The sequence below is a fragment of the Serinus canaria genome, chromosome 7 (assembly GCF_022539315.1).
Source record: "Serinus canaria isolate serCan28SL12 chromosome 7, serCan2020, whole genome shotgun sequence".
NCBI classification, from domain to species: Eukaryota; Metazoa; Chordata; class Aves; order Passeriformes; family Fringillidae; genus Serinus; species Serinus canaria.
Window position 1 is genome coordinate 9282290 of NC_066321.1, and position 17786 is coordinate 9300075.

General features: G+C 44.5%; 1 protein-coding gene across 2 annotated transcripts in view; it reads left to right on the top strand.

The window, feature by feature from the left end:
* SLC12A8 (solute carrier family 12 member 8) overlaps nt 1–16586 on the top strand; it is a 50306-nt gene extending 33720 nt beyond the window's left edge. For both annotated transcript variants that reach the window (XM_050977098.1, XM_050977097.1), the window contains exons 8-14: nt 731–818; nt 3967–4113; nt 6931–7603; nt 8453–8550; nt 10082–10199; nt 12460–12520; nt 15462–16586. In XM_050977098.1, the coding sequence (XP_050833055.1) occupies nt 731–818; nt 3967–4113; nt 6931–7603; nt 8453–8550; nt 10082–10199; nt 12460–12520; nt 15462–15627 (1351 nt within the window). In that variant the 3' untranslated portion in view covers nt 15628–16586. The remainder of the gene's footprint in view (nt 1–730; nt 819–3966; nt 4114–6930; nt 7604–8452; nt 8551–10081; nt 10200–12459; nt 12521–15461) is intronic.
* The last annotated feature ends 1200 nt before the right edge of the window (nt 16587–17786 follow it).

Sequence of the window (17786 nt, forward strand, 5' to 3'; positions counted from 1 at the left end):
GTTTTAAGAGGGGGGATTCCACAGGATGTAGAAGTGTCACATGAATCCAGCTACCTACAGGTGTGGTCATTCCCTGCCTTACAGACAAAATTATCCCCCAGCCTGAGTATGGAAAGGCCAGAACTCCAGAAAAGGATCTGGCTGAGGCTGCAGAGCAGGCTGGCTGTGCTGTTAATGTTGCTGCCAGATGAAGGGACCTGTGTACCTGCAGAGCCACAGAATCACAGAACAGTTTGGGCTGGAAGGGACCTTTAAAGGCCATCCTGACCCAACTCCCCGCAATGAGCAGGAACTTCTTCACCCAGATCAGATTGCTCCATCAAGGTCCATCCTGACCTTGAATGTTTCCAAAGATGGGGCATCCACCACCTCTTGGGGCAGCCTATTCCCATGTTTTACCACCCTTATTGTAGAAAATTTGGTTTTTGCAGCTCATCTGAATTGACCCTCTTAGTTCACACCATTACCCCCTGGCATTTAGCTGCAGGCCCTACTAAAAAGTCTGTCCCTAGGACTGGGATATTTCCCCCCTGCACACCTAAGGAGTGGGGGCAGCTTCCTCTCGGGCTGGTGTCAAATTTATCCCTGAAGCAAAATCATTCAGGAACCATGCAGAGTGACTGAAAACCCAACCTGTGGGCATCTGACTGTCTCCTGGCTCTCCTAGTGGCAGAATTCTCTATGGCCTTGTCTTGCTGTGAAGAAATTGGTTTATTTTTGTTGTTTGCAGGTGGTTTCTGTACATTGTCTTCGTTTTCTTGCTGGGAGCCATTTGTACCCGTCAGTCACTCCGCTATGACTTCATGATAGCAGAGAAGGTAACTCGTGCTTTGGTGTAATGCTGGTTTCAGGTTGCCATCTGCCTCACTGAATGCCTGAGCTTTTCAAAAGCCTAAGGAATTTGGGTACCCATCCCTTATTAAAATTCAGGGGGATTTCCCTTTTGCAAATCCCAGTGTACAGTTGGTTTGAATAGCCTTGCATTCACCAGCACAGCCAAACCTTGGCACTGCCACCCAGCAATAGCTTTAAGAGCTAAAGTATGGTAATGAGGTTTAATGATAAATGCTTTATTTCATTTCATGTATCCTTTCTCGCTGGTGAAAGCTTAGAGCAAGTTGAAATCTCTGAAGAACCCCCCTGCTTACCTTGACTCAGTCAAGCGAAGCTCATATTTCCATATCCAAGGGCTGTAATTGCAGGGGGAGCAATTGGATTGTTAAACTCAAGGCATTCCACCGTTCCACACTGAGTATTTACACGAGTTGGGTTGTAGTGTGACACACAATGAACCTTACCACTGCAGGCCTCTAAGAAGAGAGCAAGAGATTTTGGTGTGTGACATTGTCTTTCTTTGGATGGGATATGGAAGGGCTAATTTCCTGTTCTTAGGTATTATCCAAAATCATGGGTTGACTGTATTTGACACTTTTTTTTGTGATTCATCTGAAGTTGAGAAGTTTAAGTAGTTTGATCTGTGACATGGTTTTAGTCTAAAATATCAATTTGAAACTTGGGTTTTGTTTCTTAACTCTAAACTTCTTCCAGCTCTAAACATTTCCACCCCCCCAAAATAAACTCCCAATTATTGGTAGAGCTCTGCCACTACCTGCTGAGGTAAAAAAATCCACCTCTGTTTCAGGCAAAAAAAGAATGAACCTGCCTTCTCTAAGGCAACCTCTTTGTATGTCAATGACTTAATGGGCAAAAAGTGCAGTGTCCAAAAGAATCAGCTTTAAATGAATCTGCTGAAGAGAAAGAGATTGTTAAAGCTGTGTTTTAACTTCAGAACCCTCAGGGGGAAAATGAAAAATCTCCTAATAATGAATATATTCAATAGAGAAGATATTCAATACTGTCAAATACAAAAAATAAACAAGCAAACACCCCCCTCCAAAAAAGTAAATTCAATTTTCTTTCCCGTAATATGGAACAAACAAATGGTGCAATATTCCTGTTTCTTCTTTGAATTATTACGAGATGCTTTAGATTTTAATGACTTTGAAGAGAGGAAGGGGGGAAAGATCATTGCTCCTCCAAACTCTCCCTTTCTATCACAGGTGAACGAGTGCTTGGCTGCTTTTCTCTGTTACAATATTTGTTTGGCTCTTTAAACATAAAAATGAGATTCAGTAATTTCACCTCTAATGAGCTCCAACTGCCAATTCCTTGCAATGTATTCACACTCTCTATGTTCAAAACTCCTAGCAAAACCTTTCATCAGCCTTGGTGAAAGGGACTCTTCCCCTCTAACCCTGATTTGAATGTCAAGTAGCACATTTAAATGCAAGCATTTTTGGCAGCTAAAATAATATATGATGTCTGGCACAAGTGTTAGTTTCTTCCGAGTATTTCTCGGAGCAGGGTAGGATTAGAGGAGAGGGAAGGGAGGATTCCCCCCTGAGTGTCTGCCTGTTGGGCTAATGAGAGCTGGTATCTGCTCATCCTTGCCTCAGGTTCCTTCTGTCCCACAAGATACAATTCACAAGGCCAAGTGGATTTTCATGGGGAAACGTTGTGCTAGGGAGTTTGAGCAGTTCTGGATCATGACTTTAATTTCACATGTCTTCCCCAACAGCAAGATTTTTAAGGCTTTTTACCCAATCTCCTTTTTGCTGCCTGCAGATTTCATAGACAAAAAACTTAAGTCAGATGGAGCTTGGATCATCTTTAGCCATGTAAATTTTTGTAATTTCTCCTAACAAAGCATGTGCCACCTGACTTCAATGGGGGCAGAAGCAGGGAGGACCTGTGTTCATTTAGACCCTCTTTTCCATGGAAGGAGGGGTGGGAGCAAAGGACTTGTGGGATGCAGGGGACCTGCATTTGGTGACATCCTCTGCCACAAATACTTGTCTGTACCTCCAGCACTGGCTTCAGAGGAGTATGGGCATGTTGGATTTGGACCAAAATGTGAGGTTTTTCTCTCTGCCTGCCCTTTGTGCTGGAGTTACCCCCATGCCTTGCCATTCTCTGTGCCTGGCTGCTGGCTGTCAGACCTCTGTGGTCTTGCAGGGCTTGGGGGTGTCTCAGGTGACCCTAGACCTTGTTTTCCTTATTTTTTCTGTCTAGGTCCTTACACTGCAGTGCCAGGACCACTCCCATTTCAAAGCTTTCTTGCACAGTGTTTATATTGTGGGGTTTTGTGTATTTGGGTGGGGTTTTTTAGATACACTTTCTGTTCTTGCAGCTCTCAGCAGTGGGGACCGGCTTAGGGGGACCCCAGTGCTCACTTCTGTGTGACCGACCAGGAGTTGTGCTTCCTTTCCCTCCATGCCTGAAGGAGATGCTCCCAGCTTGAAAGGGTGCTACAAAAAACAGTTCTAAAACCAGTCTTGTTAGCACTATGACTTTAAATTTTTTCTTTTTAATGTTTCATGCTGGCCAAAGGAAATTCTTTTCTCATTGAAGACAGGAAAATAAGGTCATTGTATTACATCCTTTGGAGCGTGTTTTTTGAGATGCCATTTACTTAAGTGGCAATTTTGATTTGGTTTTACTGTGGGTTTTCCTTCAGGATTGGTTTTCCCCTCTGAGACACAGGGGTTTGTCTTCCTGTTTTGGATGGTGGGAAGCCTGGGCAGCTTTTCCTGTATGATGTGCTCTGTATATAAGTGATCTTGCCTGAAATAAACTCACTTCCAGTTACTTAAGGGGAATCTAATAGCTGCTGCTTTGCTGCACTTGCTCCAAGTGACAAAGAATTCCTTGGATATGAGCTTGTAAAATGGTTCTGTCGGTACAGGATGTTCAGTATTAAATTACTTTTATGGGATAATTTTCCTGTATTAATTGCTTGTACTTTATACCACAGACCAATTAAATTGATGCTTTCCCAGGGCTTGCTCTGTTCGTTTAACAACATTAGAAAATATATGTGATCTGTTAAAATACATGTATTTAAGATTGCTTGGGTGTCTTTAAGGCATAACATGATGAACTTTGCATTCTCTCTGTTTCCTCCAGGTATCCTTGGTGGGGTTTTTGTTTTTGCTGGGGCTGTACATCTCATCCCTGGCCTCCTGCATGGGAGGGCTGTATGGAGCACCCAGGATCCTGCAGTGCATTGCCCAGGAGAATGTGATCCCCATGCTTGCCTTCCTTGGACGTGGGGTTAGTCATCCTTTCTGCAGGATTGCTGTCAAACCTTCACCTGAGCTTCAGAAGCCAAGATTTCTATGTGTCTGTGGAGTGAGATGGGGGATGCATGAAATGCACGGAGGGGAAATCTCAGGCTCTGGTATCCCATGCATAGGCAGAAAAGCCAGGAAATGGGTGGTTTTATGAAAAAACCCAAACATCCAACTGTCTGTGGTCCTTTCCCTGCCTGTCCCCTGTGTGCACTGCCTCTGCTCTGAGCCCTCCCACGAGGTTTGGCATCGTGCAGTGCCAGCACCTCACTGACCCACCCGTGCGCCCTGGCCTGGGGCTCTGTGTCCTGCCCCAGTGCACACACAGCCCTTCCAGGCTGCCATCAGTCCCCTCCCCCTTCTTCAAGATGTGCCCAGCAGGACAGGCACTTATGATATAACTTTGCCTGTGGGGTTTTTTTGCAAACACCTTCTCCGAGCTGGTGCTGATCCCAGCCATGACCGAAGGAAGTACCTCCCTCTCCTCTGCCCTCCTGTCCAGGGCAGAAGCTTGAAGCTTTTGTCTCAGCACTTGGTGAAATAGATGGTAACTGTCTCTTTACCTTGTATCTGTTTCCTTTCTTATTCTTCTTTCCTGTACATTTTCTTTGGCCTGTTGCTGTCCTCTGTGGTAAGCTCAGAGCAGGGTGTGTGACCAGCTGTGATGCTGTGGATTCAGTCTGTCTGCAGTGGAGAAGAAGACTCTTCTTTGGAAGATAAGGTGCCTTTGGGACACTATTAAATAAAAACAAAGAATAGATTTGAAAGGTTAAGTTAGGGGTCTTCTCAGCTTTAGATATGCATTGAAACAAAATCTTGCTTGGAATATGACAAGAAGCTTTTTTCTTGCTTCGTGAATAGTCTTTATGCACGAGTCCTTCTACTGATATCAGTCACCAAGGACTCTGTAGTCTTGGGCTATACATCCATGCATGATTTTCCCTTTTTCTGAATAGGGAGAAAATAATTCCATCACTCTCAATAACCTGCAGTACCTAACTATCTCTACAAAGTGTCTGGAAAAGCCTTATGATGCTTTGCTCCTTCAGAGTGGCTCAAAAATACAGAAAAATATTTTTCAGTATGGATATTTATGAATGTTTAAAAGTATTTAAATATTTTATAAATATAATAATTTTCTCTCTATTGTTTTATGTTTCTCAAAGCAGATTTCTAAACTAAAATTTATAATAATAGCAAAAATAATAGTAATAATTTTAGGGAAATCAGGAACAGGAATGACTGCAAAAACTTCCAGCTCCTGAAGGCAGTTTTCAGGTGATCTCAGAATAAGCTGTTCTCTACTTGGCAACCCTTATGAAATTCTCTTATTCCCTCCCTTCTTTGATAGTTTTCTGTCTTTCTGTCAAGTTTTCTGCTCTGAACTCCAAGCAGAGTGCCATGATGAGAAGGGCTCAAAAAGAGGTGAGAAATCAAAGGCAGATCACTTTTCCCCCTCCCATATCTCCACACCTTGGAAATTGTTTAGATTTGGTATATGGAGGGTAAATACATTTAATTTGTCCTTATCAATCTACTCCACATCAGTTCTTCTTTTTCATGGTTGAAGAAGGTGGTGTGGTCACCATAACCCCAGCTGATGGGAAGGACACAAATGTTTTCTGTGGAGTTAAATCCAAGGCAGATGCATCCTGAGATCCTCCCATCTGTTCCCCATCTCAGTACTCTTTCTGATACTGAAGATGCTCTCTGAGATCTGTGTTCCTTTGGCCCTGAGATGTATTTTTGTTCATTCTGAAAAGATGTAATGGTCCAGAACTTGTCCCCTTTTCTATTAATAAATAAGAGTGGAGGAAACAGAAATAGTTTCCATTTGAGCAGTATGTTTATTAAAGAAGTAAATGCAGTTAAGTGAAAACTTAAGATGCTTTGTAAGATATCTTGCAAGATATTTTTAAGCAAAGTCTTTACACAGCTTGCACAGGCTTGTCAGGTGGCAAAATGGCAAGATGGTGCCTGGTCCAAGGGAGGGTATGTTTGACCTGGGATTAAAGTTCATGAGCTGAAGGGTCAGGTATTCCCACTCCCAATGCTCTTTGTTTTGTGCCTCTTTTCCTTCTCTTTCCCTGCCTTCACGCAGTCCCAAAGGACAGGAGCAGGCAATGTTTCTCCTGCCCTCCTGACACATGGCTGTGGTTGCAGGGGCTGACTGCCACCCCAGCCTCCCCACCTGCCCAGCCTCAGTGCTGCTTTCCACCTGCTGCTGGGGTGGATGGAAGGAAGGGAACCCTGCCTGCAGAGGCTCAGCAGACCATGGGTTCAGCTTGGCTGCCTGGCAGAGCAGGGCAGGGCCAGGAGCTGCTGATGTGCAGGTGGCACTGCTTCTTGCAGGGCTTTTCCAAGGGCAGCATGAGGGAGCCTTTTGGGTAGGCAGTGATGCAGAGTCCTGTAGAATAATTAGAGATGGACAGTTAACTCTAATTAACACGTTTTATTGCCAGACTTCCCATAAGCCCCACAAATCTCTCTGAAGGTTTATTGCTGCTTTAATGACATTGTTTTACCATGGAGATATGAGTGAGAGTGGATGAATTTACCAAATAAAAAGCTTGAATAAGGCTTTGGGATGAAGTGGGAGCTCCACAGCTTTTGGCTTGCAGTCTGTTCTTTAATTTATTAGGCCTGAGAGCCTCTGTTTGCACATGCATGTATTTCATGACTAGGGGGGTACTGCAGACAGCCCAGGTAACCACATGGAGCAGCTGAGCAAGTGGGGAATCCTCATGGCAAGGTTCATGGTTATTAATTTAAACATAATCTTGTTTTATTTATGAACTAGAAAGGTCCCAACAAGACTCCAGTGGCTGCAATTTGCTTAACAAGTCTCATCACCATGGCTTTTGTCTTCATTGGGCAAGTGAATGTTCTTGCTCCCATAGTCACCATCAACTTCATGCTGACTTATATTGCTGTGGACTATTCCTATTTCTCACTGTCCTTGAGCTACAACATTCAGCAGAAACCTGAGGAGACCCAGATGGGAACTGCTAGACCTGCTGACTCTTCCCAGCCTTTAATTTTCAACAAGCCCCACAGCCGTGCAGCGGATGGGGTAATCCAAAGCAGATCAAATGGCACCTTGCTGGAATTCAGAAAAGACATGGACCAGCTTTTCAAACCATTTCTTAGTGAGCCAAGTACTTGCAAAAAAGAAGGGGCTGAGAATTTAACCCAAAAGGGCAAGCAAAAGAAGGTGAAGAAGCCAGCCAAGCAGACATTACAAGACAGCTTTCTCCTGGATCTCCACCACGATGCTCCCCTGGCTCAGAACAGCTGGGATGAGACCACAGAGCCCCATGGCAGGCAGCAGGACATGGATGAGCAGGGTGGTCAGTGGGATGCAGGTCTGGGCTCATCACCCCCTGCAGATGCCCAGCACATACCCAGGAGGCTGGAGCAGAGGGAAGAGCCCTGCAGTGAAGTGATGATGCTCCCTGGCCCAGGAGGAGAAGGTAAGGGCTGTAGGAGAGGGACATCTCCCTTTTCAGAGGAAATTGTTTATAACCTTGGTCCTCCCTGTGCTTTCCTGAAGGCAGGCATGAAACAAGCTTTATATGGGGCTGTCATTCAGTGATTCATGGCAATAATATCATTTATTCCAGGTGAGGGTAGAGTTCATTGCAATGCATCACAGGAGAAGTTCCAATGCAATTTCCTACAGAAGATTAATCACAGGAAAGCAGCCAGGACTAAATTTAGTGCTGGGTTGTTTACGATATACTCATAATTCTTCACAGGCATGCTGAATGCTGTACATTAAAAAGGGTTTAGGTGTATCTTGGGATTTACTTCATCCTGGTGTGGGGTAGGATGGTTGGAGCCCTGTGACTCTAAAAGTCAGGCTGTCTTAGTGCAGTGGTCCCCACAACACAAGTGGAGTCTGCAACTCAGCATCCATAGGTGAAGATCTGAATTTGTTGGTGATATGGGCATTTGATACAGCACGTGTGCATGGAGTTTGTCATTCCCAGTGCTGTAGGGTTTCATCAGTATTAGTCAGTTAAACTTCCTAAGCCCCTCTGAGAGAGAAAAGTATAATTTTTCTTATTTCACAAATTGTGAAACTGAGGTAGAGATAGACAGATGCAGCCTTTAAACGGACTTAGTAGGACAGCTGACACCTTTTTGGTTTTTTCCTTGGACTTCTTTTCAGTTTTCATTTTGGAGGTTTTGGTTTAACTCTATCACACCCAGCTGCCAGCTAGAATTTTTCCTTTGATTCCTGGAATATGGTAATATAAATTAGAGGAAAAAAACCCCACATTATAGCTTCTTTCTAATTTTTTTTTCATTTTCTTTAGAATCATCTATAAAGCAACAAAATCCAGAACTGGGAATTCCCCAAGTACCAGAAACCTTCTACTCCAGATTTTTCAGTCACTGGATTTCCTTTGCTGGTGTAAGTAATTTTCTTTTATTTTGAGCAGTGTTTTGTGATAGTAGAAAACAGAAGGACATTCATTACATACTGCAGTGTAAGTACTCCAGCACCTTAAATAATGGCTTTTCATTCTCGCATTCCAGGTCACCTGAACTAAATAATCAAGGTACCAGGAATCCAGCAGTTCAAATTCAGGGAAAGCCCAATGGCATAATTAATGAAATAACAACAGGAAAAACCCCAAACAAAGAAACAAGCTCCAAAGTACAACTCAAAAGTACAAATTAAAAGTCTTAGGTCTTTAAAGATGCATGGATGCATGGGGAAAAAAAATAATCAGTGTCCCTCTTGTGTGTGCCAGTCTGCTTTTTCTTGTTGTGTAATGAACTGAGACACCATCTTCAAAGCTGGGTTGCTTTTATTAATGGGTCAGATTCTGCAAGCTTGGGGTGGGGTTTTGTTAGAGCTGACTTCCTGATACCAGCAGCCCAGCTATGAAACTCCTTCTTTTGAGAGAGGAGAGCATTCCTACAGCATGTTACTTTAAATAACTTTTAAATAGTTTCTGCCTCAAGTTGTTGAGAAGTTTAAGACACTTAAATTTATCTTGGGAAGATGGATTATTGGGCAGATGACAAGGAAAGGGTCAGATATGCATAATGAATGAGCCATATGGCTTTGCTGCATGGATGAGGATTTCATAGCTGTGCATAAAATGTAACAAACCCACTCAAACAACCAACAAACCCTGTTAGTTTAATCCTCAGATGGAGTTGGACACCTGCTTTTCAAATTCACCACTGCTGCTGCCAGCAGCCAGCTCCTGGTCAGGGGGTCCCACTGGGCACCAGGGGTGGGCTGGGAGTGGTGGCCCCTCTTTAGGATGGCATCTTGAGGAGGTTGTGTGCTGATGCCATCTCTGGGCTTGTTTCTATTGTGGCTCCCAAGTGCATGTCATGGCAGAGCCATCAGCTCTCTCCCTTTGTGGGGGAATTTGCTTATGGAGATGATAGCTGTGCTCATTAAAGCAAACTTGGTTTCCTGTCAATAATCAGGCTTGGGAGGAGGTTGCAACAGAGCTGGGATGGGATTGACAATGCAAAATAAAATCACAAGAGCAAAAATTGGATGTGTTTACTCATCCTGACTCCTCTCCCCTCTCTCTTTGAGTTTCACTTGTGTCAGTTGGGACCATTTTAGCTCTTTCTTTGTGTGCTGCCCCTTGCTGTTCCACACTCCATCTCCCATGGAGGTGCTACCTCTGCCCCTGTTTGTAGGCAACTTGAGCCAAATCTCCTTCTGAGCTGATGAGCCTCTGGATACTTCTCTTGGAGAAGCCCAGGCAGAGACCCACACTGCCCCTGGGACTCAGGGTAGCTCACTGGAGCTACCTTCAGGCTGCTGAAGGTGACACTGTTAACCTCTGCTCTCCCTCCTTTAAAGTGAGACCAAACAAGGCTCCCTGTAACATGGAAACCTGAGCTTTGGCTGTCCACATGGTCTTACCTCCCAGACTCTGGGGTAATCCCAAACCATGTCTTTCCAACAGGCAATTGTGTCCCTCATCATAATGTTTGTCATTCAGTGGATCTACACCCTCGTCAGCCTGGGAGCAGCAGTTATCCTGTATTTCTACATTGGCCAAGTCAGCCCAGGACTCCCTCTTGGTGAGTTTTTTTTTCCTCTGTATTATTAAACCTGCTTAAAAATTAATTAAATTTTAATTTACCTTAATTAGGAATTGAGACTCTTGTGTTTAATATGTGGGTGACACAGTGAACGATGACAATTTGTTTCATTGCTATTTTAATACATTTTCTCTCTGAGTCTTTAATTTTCTGTTAGATTCTAACAGGAACTAGCATTGGTGTGATAGTTTGAACATGGTGCTTGTTGCTTTATTATATCATGCTTCAAATGGCAAAACCAGATACTAAGATTTGATAGGGGTGGCATTTTGTAAATGTATCCCAGCCATGAGAAAAATCTGCCATAAATAAGGTTTATTAAACCAAATCAATCTAAACCCACCTGAGAGAAGTTTAAGGAAAACGGGAATTATGATGAGTGTCTCATCAAATCTCAGCATTCATAGCTGTGGAACAAGAGAGCCTTTTGATTCCAGAGCTAAACAGGTTGAATATGTTGGGAACATAATCTGGGAAAATACTTTAAGGCAGAGGGCATTAGAGAGATCTGTGCACATGATCGGCTTAAACAAGTTCCAAATCAAACAGTGAAGCACATTGAGCAAGCAGCTCATGAGAGCCCACAGCTCCTTGCCAAGGCCAGTGGGGGGGTTTGCAGTGCTCTGTGTCTCTGAAAGGACATGGTGTGGGCATCCTCACCTGCCCATGAGTCCATCCATCCATCCATCCATCCATCCATCCATCCATCCATCCATCCATCCATCCATCCATCCATCCATCCATCCATCCATCCATCCATCCATCCATCCATCCATCATCGGCAGGTGTGTGAGGTGCATAACTGAGCGCATGCCTGGATGTGCAGTTTTTTGTTCAGGATGAAAAAAAATCAAGAGGCTGAGTTCATATGCAATATGTGCAGAAATAGCTGCTGGGTTTATTTAGGTGAAAGATTATTAGACAGTAGGTAAGTATGTACTAGATTTTAGAAATGCACATGATGAGAAACCAAAAACCAATCACCACCTTCCAAACATTGCTCAGCTGTTCTTTTTCTACTTTTGAGTGATTTCCTTCCTATGTATCTGTAGGGGATAGTAGAAAAGAGCTGAGATTGTGGATAGTAGTTGCTAATTTGTATCTTTTGAAATATCTATGTTTTAATCACGTTTTTTATGGCCCCCAAATATCAAACAAAACACAAATAATGTTTTTAGGTGTTGGAGTCTTTTTTGTCTTTGTATACCTCATTCTATTATATCTCTGTAATCTGCTTTTGAAATATTTATCAAAAATTAGTTTAATAAGAATTTCTCTGTCAGTGTGTAGAGGGTTTTGGAAGCTGATTTGAGAAACAGCAGCATGATTAGACTTTTTTTTTCTTGGTTTCTTTTGCACGTGCATTCTCATGCATACAGTGAAACAATGCATGGCATTGAAAATGTTAGAAGTGAATGCTCAAAATTCAGCCTGATTTTTACTTGGGAATGTTATTTTTTGGTCACAAGACTCTGATGATCTGTGAGTTTGTTCTTCAAAGGATCAAACAGCCCTTCTGGCTGGAAAGGCTGGAAGACACTGAGAGAAGCTCTGGATTAGGGGCTAGATGAAGACCTTGGGAGGAGAAATGCTCTGTGGCTGACACATCCCTTCTCCCTCTTCCTCCCCAGCAGCCTAAGCCAAATCCAGCAGGCACTGACAGGGCTTGGTTCTCCCTGCCCCTCACCATAAACTTCTCCTGCTGCTTTTGCTTCCAGCTCTGGCACTTCCCTGCCCCTGCAGGGACCCAGTGCAGGAAACTAACTCTACTGAGAAATCAGAAGAGAAATCAGTGTTGGTGTAATAAGCTTAGCCAGCTCTCTGTGGGGGCAGACAAGAGGAAATGAGTGGTGAGACCACAGCCACCCTGGCTGAGGTTGGTTGAATGGCTCCTCCTGTCTCCCCATCCCTGCAGTGGGAATGGTTTTTGCAGTCCAGGGAGTGAAAGGCAGTGTGGTGGCTGTCTGTGCTTTGCTCAAACTTTACTGGGGTTTAACAAGATGTCAGGCTGGAAATGCATAGCTGTTCTCCATAGGAAATTTGGGTTCATACCTGGACAGCTGTTTAAAAGCCACAGAATGTAGGAAGACTGCAGGAATGTTCTCACTATCACAAAATCTTTGGGTACTGCAGGCTACCAAAGTGTGCTGGTTTGAGATTTGATGCAAAAAATTCAGTGGTATAATGCTATTATGAGAGAATTAGCAGCATACTGACTTCTTGTGCCTTTTCTCCATAGGAACAGCAGCAAATTTCAGTTTCTTTGGCTGGATTAAGTCGGTTTTGATCTCTTCATGCAGGTTGGTACCAGTCACTTGGCAGTGACCAACCCACTGCTCATTGTTCCCATGACCCACTAATGAGCACAGAGAGGGCTGGAAGAACTGACTTGCTTATTTCCTTAAGCAGTCTTTCTGCCCTTTCTTGCATACTCAGGGTTATTCTTCCTTAATTGTAAAAAGGGCTGCTTGCTCCCATTAGCCTGGCATATGGTTGGCTGTGTATGTGGGGAAGCAGGAGTTTCCTCTGCTTTGTGTGTGGGAATGTCGGCTGATAACTGTATCTTGGTGCCTGAAGCTTTATCTTAGCCCAAAGGTTCTGTGCTCAAAATCTATGGCTCAGGTTGAACTGGGAAATCTGCAAAGAAATGAGAAATTGGAGACTCCTTCTCTTCCACCCATCATTCACCGAAAGCAAATTCCTCTGGTAGTGATGGAACAGGCACACATGGCAGCTGTGTTCAGGTTTCAGAGAGGAAATCTGGGGTGGGGGAACTGCAACAACTTTGGGGCAAATATGATAAACAGGGCCTTTGGTGAAGGAACCATTCAGTACTGAGTTTACATGGGACTGCAGTAGCATTGTCTTGGGGTTTTGATTACCAGAAGACCTTGAGGGGGTTTTTTTGGTTGGTTATTAACTAGTTTTGTAAAACTTATTTGATGCTATTAATTATTAATCAATCACATTGGGTTTCCTGTATCAGCTTATGAGCACCTCTGCCTCTGAGCAGTGAGCTTTGTGTTTCTCAGTCTGTTGGGTTTCTTTTTTGCTGGGGTGAGTGAACGCCGTAGTGAGGACTGTGCAACACGAGCTGCCATGCATTATATCTGCCAATTTCCTGGCTCCTTCAAAATAATTGAAAGTCCAGGCAATTAAGCACATTGGGCAGCCTTGCTAGGTCCTGTCTCTGCCCACAGCTCCTATAACATGACCACAAGCTTTTGGTGTGCAGGCATGGCTGGGGAGAGAAGCCAGGGGTGAGGGATCTCTCTGAGACCCCTTGGTAGGCCTTAGACATAACAGCACTTAATTTATACCTTAATTTAAACCACTTAACAAAAGATTCTTATGGAATTATGATGCCTTTGCATCTTCTCATCAAGTTAAGGGTTGAAATTTGAAGAGTGGTGGACTCAGCACAGGCTCTGTCATCGACATTTGGTGATGGTCCTCCAAGTACAGCACACTTGGGAGCTCGCTGCTCTGCTCTGCCCACTCAGAGGGAGGTGCTGGTCTCAGCCCACTGTGGGCCAGGAGAGCTCAAAGGGTCTCACTCTGCACTGCTGCTTACACTGCAGCAAGAGAGTTGGCTTGGTCATGGTAATTTTCCATCCTGGCCACAATTTTTCTCAGTAACTTTCTTTGAATCCTCTATAACAAAAAGGTTGTTTCACTTGGGTTGTTACTCATGCAAGAAAAATAAGTTTCCAAGGATATTCATTAAAAACCAGGAGCTGTCAGCATTAGTTCCCTGGAGCAGACAGTGTTTCTGATAAGCTCAGGAGTAGCTGAGCCCAGGTGCTGTTTGTCAAGGCTGAGCCTAACAAGCATTTCTCAGATCACAGTGCAGCCTGAGGGGCAGGGGCAGTGGGATGCACCACCACATGTGTTTTCTGCATATCTCATTCTGAGTAAGGGATTGTCCCCTATCCCCTTGCACAACATCTGCTGGACTGGTGACACAAACCCAAGCCAAAGGTGAGGAGTTAAGACTGGGAACAGGGAAAGTGGGGCCATGCTGAAATGCTGCCAGAATTACTCATGGCACAGTGAGCCAGACCCTGCTGCTTCATGCCCTGGGCAGTTCTGTCTGCTCCCACCCCAGGCAGATTTATGGCTGGTCATTTTAGCTCGGTGCCTCTGTGATGACAGAACAGCATTTTCCTCCCAGTTGTCCTTTGGTGCATCTCAGTTGTGTCTCCTGTCCGTTGCCAGAAATCCCTGTGGGAGTCTGGTTGAGGTGTGGGGCTTCATGGAGAATGACCACATGTGAAATGGAGAGGTGCTGCTGTCACAGGGGGATTTTATCTTTGGATTACCAGACCAACAAAGTCCTTGTTTCTTTGGTCAGTGCAGTCGATGAGCAAAGACCCTGCCAAGAAAGGCTGAGGGGAGATCTGGTGAGTGCCCAAGGTAGAAACTGATCCTGGTCTTCTCCTCTCAAAGAGTGCAATGTCTGGGTCAGCCAGCCAGCTTGGTCACCTTGTCCTAGTGCCAGGGCTCCTGCTCTTACTGGCACAAAGGCACCTTGGGCTCTGCTTGGGAGTCGGGTCAGTTTGAAGCCCATCTATGTTGTGCCGCAAAAAATTGCGTTGAAGTAATTTAGAGGTTTTTTCCTGAGCCCTGTTTTCCTGAAATCCAGTCAAGATATTTTAATGAATTGGAGAAAAATAATAAGTCCCATTAAGCTGCAAAGGAGTTGGAGGCAGCCAAGGGTTCTTGACACCTCTAAGGCTCTTAGGTGCTTGATGAGGTCTTAGTCAGTGCTATATTTGTCTTACAGTTTCGATTTAAAAATGCCAATAAGGTTTTCTTAAAATCAGCTTCTGGGATGAAGAGATTGCAGGAAAATCTCCTGTTTTATATAAAAGTTACAAAAATTATTACAATTTTTTTTTTATTGCTTAGGAAACCATAAAAAGGATATTTTTCATTAGAAATGGTTTGTGCTCTTTCTCTTGCTCGGTGTGGAAGGTGTTGACATAGCCAAAATCCAAAGAGGAAATCCATTTGTTGCAAAAATGTTTATTTTACAGTGTATATTTGGGGAAAAGGAGAACATTTCTTTTGTGCCTTCTAAGAAAAATGCTCTCAGGTTAACTCTGTGCCTCCAAGGGGCACTGGGAAGGATTTAGCCTCTTCTGGAACCCCTCTGCCTTGCTGGCACAGCCGAGAGCACGGCTGGGAATGGATAACAAACAAGGGGTGATGCAGGCACCTCTGCTTCTCTGTTTGCAGGAGAAGGCCAGCTCCCAAGGAGCAGATCGTGGTGACACCATCCTTTGCAACAGTTGGCATGGAGACCAGGCAGCTCACCGAGGAGAACGCAGACTTTGCCTCTCGGGACCGCTACCACCAGTCCTCGCTCATCAGCAGAGAGGAATTTGGGAGCCAGTTCCAGTGAAGGACACACACACAAACACACCAACCAAAAAAAAAAAAAAAAAATCAATCCATCACTTCAAAAAGCATTTAGAAGTGCTAATGGCTGCCACGGGTGCCTTTTGAAATACTTGAATGTACACACAAGGATGTGAATTGCTATTTATGTATTTGAGGCTTGTTTGTTTATGCAAACTACAGCATTGCTGGGCTTCAAACCTCACCCAAACTGAGGGGAGAAAATGGAAATGAAAGGGCCAGTCTGGGAAGTGATGAGTTACTGAAGACAGTATAACCCTTTTAAGGAATTCAATTATAAGCCCTATTGAGTTCTAAAAAAGGTTGCTGCTCTAAAAGCTTGCAACACCCCATTTCAGATGTCCTCTGGGTGACTGGGGACACTCTGCCTGGGAGCAGTGACGTTGGTAGCAGGAGCCAGTGCCCCACTCCCAGCTGTGCCACAGATGGATGCGACCTTCCAGGTCAATTCACTTCTCCTCTAGGCATGAATTTCCCTGCTTGTAATACAGTAATTTTCTACCTCAGCATTTCAATTACCAAGGTCTTAGAAAGTATTTTAAGACATTAGACAATAGGCCAGAATCAGGGGCAAGTATGAGAAGATTATGAAGTATATTCACAACTGAAATCGCACATTCAAGTGCAGTAATGCAGGATAATGACCTCTTCTGTAAAACTGTGAAATTATGTCTTAGAAGCCCTTCATAGTTATTTCCCACATCCTTTCTGATGTGAGAGCTGAGACCTGATGAAATAGCTAGGCCCACTTAAAACATCTCCTGGCTGAAGGGACAGATGGTTCAGAATTGCTTTAGCAAAATAAGTTTACCCCCAGCACCACACATCAGTTCTGACATTATGAGGAGGGGGAAATAACTGCCTTTCACTTTGTTTCATCTCTGATAATTTCAGCCTTTAGATTATTTATTTCTTCTTCTGTGCAATAAAAGCCTGAGACACCAGGAACTCCTCTCCATCCTTTCTGTGGGCACTCTCAATGCCTTTGAGCACCTTTCTATTTGGTGTTGCTGGGTGTTCCACTGGTGTTGCTGGGTGAGGGGAGTCCTATCCCATGGCCTGGCCAGCTGCAGCTTTGGCTTTTCCCTTTTTCTTACAGAGGGAGGCACAGGAGGCTTTCTGCTGACATGGAGAAAAGAGCCACCTTGGCACACTGCAGAAAGTGTATTCATTTTTCAAGGTTGCAGGTCTTTGACTAAGTGCTTTTAACTTTAATTATCTCAACAGAAGCAAGAGGAAAGTTGTGTTTGTGTGACCTGCTCTGACCCACCTCAAATCAGTCACCCAGTGTTGGAAATACCTTTCCAGGATTCCTTCCTGCCTGCCTCTTGCTGCTGGTTTCCAATGAATCTGAATCTGCTGTGTGGATTTTGGGCCCATGTTGAAGTTTTCCTGGGGCCAGTGGCCCCAGAGAGCCCTCCCTGTCCTTGTAGCATCCTTGACCTTGGCAGATACCCCTGTTGTGTAAGCTTCAAACACTCCTTGGTGCTGCCCCACTGCTGGCCAGCTGCTTGGTGCTGTGTTGCAGTTTTATACCTGACCATAATGCCATTACTGTAAAACCTTGTATTTCACAGAGTCCAGTCACAGGTGTGGTCCCTTTTCTCCCAAGCCAAGGGTTGCTCACCCCGACATTTCTCTGTAGCTTGAACAAAATAAAACACCAGAGCACGGCATGAAGAGATTAAGAGGCAGAAAATCCTAGGTAGCTTCTTTGTTGGCTACTAAACAATTTAATTCCCTTCTTAAAATAAGACATGAGTTAGGAGATCCAGAGAGGGAGGGTGGGGAAGGTCCTTGGCTGTGTATCTCTCTCGCTGAGGAGTTGCACTGGTTGAAACCAGATGGTTTGGTGAAGAGTGTTTGCTTCTTCAACACTGTGGCCCCTGCTTGTCCCCAAAACTGGGATGTGATGGGCCCTTGGTCTAGCAGTACTGGGAGGAGGTCCCAGCTTTGCTTTCAGCTAAGTGTGCAGCAGCTGTCCCCTTCTCCTGCCAGCACCACCCAGCAGTCCTTTGCTCCTGAGCATCCTCTGGAAACATTCTAGTTGTGTTTGTGTGCTGGTCAAGCCTCTGCTGGCTGCCAGGGAAAGGTGCTGTGCTGGGCCATGCAGGGGCCTGGGGAGGGGACATCTGGAGGGCT